The sequence below is a fragment of the Cynoglossus semilaevis genome, chromosome 14 (assembly GCF_000523025.1).
Source record: "Cynoglossus semilaevis isolate Cse_v1.0 chromosome 14, Cse_v1.0, whole genome shotgun sequence".
Classification (NCBI taxonomy): domain Eukaryota; kingdom Metazoa; phylum Chordata; class Actinopteri; order Pleuronectiformes; family Cynoglossidae; genus Cynoglossus; species Cynoglossus semilaevis.
Window position 1 is genome coordinate 13101374 of NC_024320.1, and position 5268 is coordinate 13106641.

At 35.7% G+C, this 5268-nt stretch overlaps 1 protein-coding gene across 3 annotated transcripts in view; it reads right to left on the minus strand.

Moving 5' to 3' along the window:
* Window positions 1-1535: 1535 nt before the first annotated feature.
* Window positions 1536-5268, minus strand: part of LOC103389681 (chloride intracellular channel protein 5-like) — a 7432-nt gene continuing 3699 nt past the window's right edge. For all 3 annotated transcript variants that reach the window (XM_008325200.3, XM_008325199.3, XM_008325201.3), the window contains 5 exons: window positions 4105-4214; window positions 3702-3827; window positions 3517-3623; window positions 3256-3437; window positions 1536-2912 (listed from right to left, as the gene is read on the minus strand). In XM_008325200.3, the coding sequence (XP_008323422.1) occupies window positions 2748-2912; window positions 3256-3437; window positions 3517-3623; window positions 3702-3827; window positions 4105-4214 (690 nt within the window). In that variant the 3' untranslated portion in view covers window positions 1536-2747. The remainder of the gene's footprint in view (window positions 2913-3255; window positions 3438-3516; window positions 3624-3701; window positions 3828-4104; window positions 4215-5268) is intronic.

Here is a 5268-nt window from a genome sequence, read left to right on the forward strand (position 1 = left end):
ACACACACACTGTTATCAACCCTCCCTTCACTGTATTACCTTTTCACTGTAGAGTTGTATAATGGAAATATAAGACATTCATATTACGTAAATACGCCCAGCAGCAGGAGGAAGAGCTCGGGAACAGCGAGGTGCAGCCCCGGACACAGGTGAGCGCAGTTGGAGTAATGAAGCCTCTCCTTATATTAGTAGGAGCCGGGACCAAGGAGAGAGGAGGCTGAACAGAGGTGAGTGAATACTGGCCAAGACGGACAGACCGGTTACAGAGAACGGATCCGGAACGGATTAATTATTTTTCTTTTATTTCGAAGGTGGAAAAAAACGATTTGACATACGAGCAAGTTACGAGCTCAGTCCTGGAACGGATTATGCTCGTATCTCAAGGTATTACTGTATTTTTTACTGTTTATTTTATTTGGTTAGACATTTTTTTATCACGAAAATAATGAAGAAAATGAAAATACAAATTCAACAAAATCCAAATTTCGCATATTCTTGGTCAGGTATTAACCAATTTTCATGGAAATGAATGTAAAAAAACATTTTCAAAATTTTATTTATTTCATTTTTGCATGTTTCTCATCAAATTCTCACATTTTGAGAATTTTTTTGAAAAGTTTATCTGGAATTTTTCAGCAAAATCCTAGGTTTACGTGATTTTTGGTCAGAATCAAAATTAATTATTTTTTTTTAGAATTTCTTGGCAAAAAACTTAATTTTGCATAATAATTTTGGTCAGATGGTCAGAACAGTTAATTTTTGTAAAGAACATTTTTCAAAATAGAACCTTTTCTGCATTGTTCTTGTTGTCAAAATTGTTTTAAAATGTGTTAAATCTTTGAGAAATCAAAAAATTAAATTATTTTACCTGTTCTGCATGTTTTGTGTTAAATTAAATTAAAAAAAAAAAGATTTTGAATTTTTTTTGTACAGGACATACATTGTTAACTGACAGCTGTAGCTTTTAAATGGAATGGATTGATTTCTCATTTATCTGTAAATTTGAACTTACAGTATATTTAGAACCAGTGGTATCTTTTGTTGGCAGAATACTAGTTACATACAATACACATGAAGCAGTTCCCACTTACATTGTTGTGGTTTATAGAATTAAAATAGTAATAGCCACGTCAACATGTTTTAAACATTTTCATTCATTAGTTAGAAGTGTGTATGAGAGAAACAGAAAAAAGAGACATTATCTTAGTGTACTACGTTTTGCACGGTCCTTCAAAATAGGATGGTCCCTTACTTCTCGCTCTTGGTATAACAAGCTAAGAAAGCACGGTCTTTGCTGCCACCTGCTGGACCGATAAAAACCAACAACCCCATTGATCCAACGCCTCGCATATTTATTTTGGTTTTTATATTACTGTATAGAGATTTCAAAAAGATTAAAAATAAATAAATAAACGATCGAACCAGTCAATTTAAGTTAAGTAAAAGCAATTTAAAAAAGTATTTACCAAATGCAAAAAGGCAATAAATCAGACCAATTTAAGTTTATTAAAGTATTTATTTTTTTAGTGGTCCTTGGATTTGAAATATATCAATATCCATTATATCTCTTACTATTGTGTTGATTACTTTTTTCTTTATGTTTATCCTCTTTTGAGCGGCTAAAATTTAATTTAACCAGTAGTTGTTTTGGCTGTATACACAAGCTGTATAATTTGGCATTATTTTTGGCTGAACTTTGTATTGACAAATAATTCAGTAGAAAAATAAAAAAAATGTTTTCCTTTAGTCTTGAATTCACATTGTCATCAAACAGAATTACAAAAAGGTTTTCAGGCTCAGACTCTGAGAAAATAAATTTATTATTCAAATATACGCCATGGGTTTATGGTTCTATAGTCATCATCAAGCATGTAATCTATGTTCTGCTGCATTCTGCTCTTACAGATTTATATTAATGATTATCATACAGATTCACACAGAAAAATCATTCCATGACAAATAATTCATATACATGTTAAAATGTAAATCATTTACTGTACAGTGATATACTATATATATATATATATATATATATATATACACTGTATATTTAAAAAAGTAAAGGCAAAGCAGTGTGTCTCACCAATTGATAAAAATTACATTCCTAATTACATCTGAAGTGATCTTGTTTTGTCCTTCTTGTTTTAGCCATTGATATCAGTTTACATTTTTCTAAAATTTCAACAAGTTTTTACAAACAACTTCATCATCGTATTTTTGCTGCTAAACATGGATAATGGCTGCGGTCAATCTGTCAAAAAGCGGCTAGCTATAGTAGTTAGCCGTTGTATTGCTTTTTAAATAAAGTATGTATCTGAAATGTGCTAGTTTTGCTACTAAACTGTTAGCATACTTAGCAATTACAACATTTTATTGATTTATAGCCAAATTGGACTGTTTATGAGCAATGTACTGGTGTTTAGCTAGATAACAGCTAATGCTAAGCTAAATCTAAAATCTGGAGCTGATGAGATAATGCTCCAACACTGATTTGTTCATCAAGATCATGCATAGTTTTTTCAATTTAATTGTAACGCAACAGAACTACACAAATGATTGTGTTGTAGTGTTGTGCTGTTGTTTTTCCATTAATAACAGCTGAAGTACGTGTGTGTTATTCAGAGTTATACTTGCAGTTAGTCATGTGTCTTCTTACAGTAAATTCTATCAAATTTAAAATGACGTTATTTAGAAGACTTTTAATGTTATTTAGAAAATAATTTAGAAGACGTTTTCATTCAGACAGATCACTTCCCCAGCCTTTTAGCTACGTCCTTGTAGGCTAGCTCAATTTCTATGTCTGCTGCGCACGTGTTACTGAACTCATCCCGGACGTAGGCGTTTCCAAGGTAGCGCCACACACCTCTGAACTCAGACGGGATGTCATACTTTCTGTATTTCTTTGCCACTACCTGCAAAACATTAAGTAAATAGCAGTAATTGAAAAAAGGATGAAAATACTAAGAGACATTCTTGCATGGCTTCTTTAAGATGTTTGTGTTTCTTTAGCACCTTTTAGGACAAAAACTGCACCCACTGTATTAGAATGCTACGTAGAGCAACAAAGGTGTACAGTAGCAGGTACTTGATGGCAGTAGAAAAAGGATAAAAATCAAATGTGACTTTCTCTAAAATGTAAGCAACTTTTAAATAACTAAATGTATGGATTCAAGTGAGAGCAGAATACAACGTTTAAAAAGAATCCAAAACATACTGTGAATTAGCTGTAATAAACAGAGAAAAATAAAAACTCACCTTGACAACATGAAGTTTAGGTAGAAGGTTGCAGTCGGCCAATGTCAGCTCATCTCCGTCCAGATATTTGCGAGTACTTTCACCTTTCCCGTTGTGGCGCCCCCCCTGGACCTCCTCAGGTAGTGGATTCATCAGATACTCGTCCAGTTTAGACAAAGCCTTGTTCAGACTCTTCTCTAAATCTGAATCAGGTGTATAGATTATTGGCAACAATAAAGCTGTGCTTCTGTTTGGATTGTATGGAGTTGGGTTCACGTTTACCTCTGTGTTTATCTGGTCTGGTGTTCTTTACATAAGCCGAGAACCTGGCGAACACGTCGTTTCCTGCTGTGTTGGATTCATGGTTCTTTGCTGCCAGTTTTGGATACCTAACATTGTTACGGGTCATGGGTCAGGACACTGCTAACCTCTGGTTCTGGTAATGGTGGTGCACAGGTGAGTCTTACTTTGGTGGAGTCAGCTTTGCCTCCAGGTACTCTTCAATTTTGTTGACATCGGTCAGTACCTCCCCCTGGAAGGTGAGGAAGGGCGGGTGTGTTCCTGGTGCCAGGTTGTGAAGGTCCGTTGGTTTCCTAATCAGAGACGAATCATTTTTAACCCCTTATCCAGACTAAAACAATCATCATCATCGTCATCGTCGTGATCGTGGTTGTCGTCGTCATCATCTTCATCATCATCATCATCATCGTCATCGTCGTGGTCGTGGTTGTCGTCGTCATCATCTTCATCATCATCATCGTCATCGTCGTGGTCGTCGTGGTTGTCGTCGTCATCATCATCATCATCATCATCATCTTCTTCATCATCATCATCATCATCATCTTCATCATCATCATCTTCATCATTTACCTCTTGAGGTCAACAGTAGTGACGTTAAAGACGACACCTTTCAACCAGAGGATCATGAAAAGTCGTTGGGAGAATGGACAGTTTCCAATGCTTTCTCCATCACTGCCAGCCTGAAACACACACACACACACACACACACACACACTGTGAAAATGTGCATTCTTCACCAAAAAAGAGGCAAAGGTTAGCACCTAAACTGTGGTCGTAGGTCTAAGGATGTTGGTTTTGTACATAATAACAACACACAAGTAGATTGAGACAAAAATGCATGTGTGTGTGTGTGTGTGTGTACATGTGTGTGTAATGCAACACTGCAATAAGACACCAAACCCAGCATTAATAATCCAGGCAGCCTCCATTAGTCGCCTCACTGCCTCTGTCCGTACCACTGTGTTACAGTTCATCATTTGTTTAAATGATATCCATTTTTTTGCAGACACTTTTTTGTCATTTGTTTGACACTTTGAGAAAACACACACATTTATACTCGACCACATCAGAAAATCACTGACAATAAAAACATGTTTTCACTACAGAATCAGAATAAAGTTGTTTTTTTTTCTAGGTTCAGTGAAGACACAGTCAACACCATGAAAACCCGTTTGGTTTAATTCCTGGTTGACATTAAGTGTTTTTTTTGCTATAAATTGGTAAGTGTTCAACTCTGTTTGCTTTGTTATGAGTCGAGCTTTAGCTGTTTTTCCTTTACCATCATTAACCCTTGTGCCATCCTCGGTATTTTTGGTTATACATTGCTATGCTCTTATTGTTAACCTAAAGTTGTTTTCTACTTTATACATATTTATTATAACTTCAAGCTATTTGTGGACTATGTTTACTGTTTGCTGCCATGTTATTGAAAAAGGTATTTGGGTCATATTTAGATGAGCTTCGATCCATTCACGTTGAACATTCAGCACTTTTTAAAAACACAAAATCCAGTAAAGTCTTAAATTTACATCCTCGCAATATTGCAGTGATTTTATGCTGAGGTTTTTCTGCACCACCATAAATACTGCACTGCATGTTCTGTGTGAATATGATGCCTCGGTGTGTTATATTTGTGTCAAACAGTCTCTATCACAGCGAACACTTGGTTATGATAAACCATCATAAGATGCTGCTGCTGCTGCTGCTGCTGCTGCTGCTGGAGGCGCCGCGCGA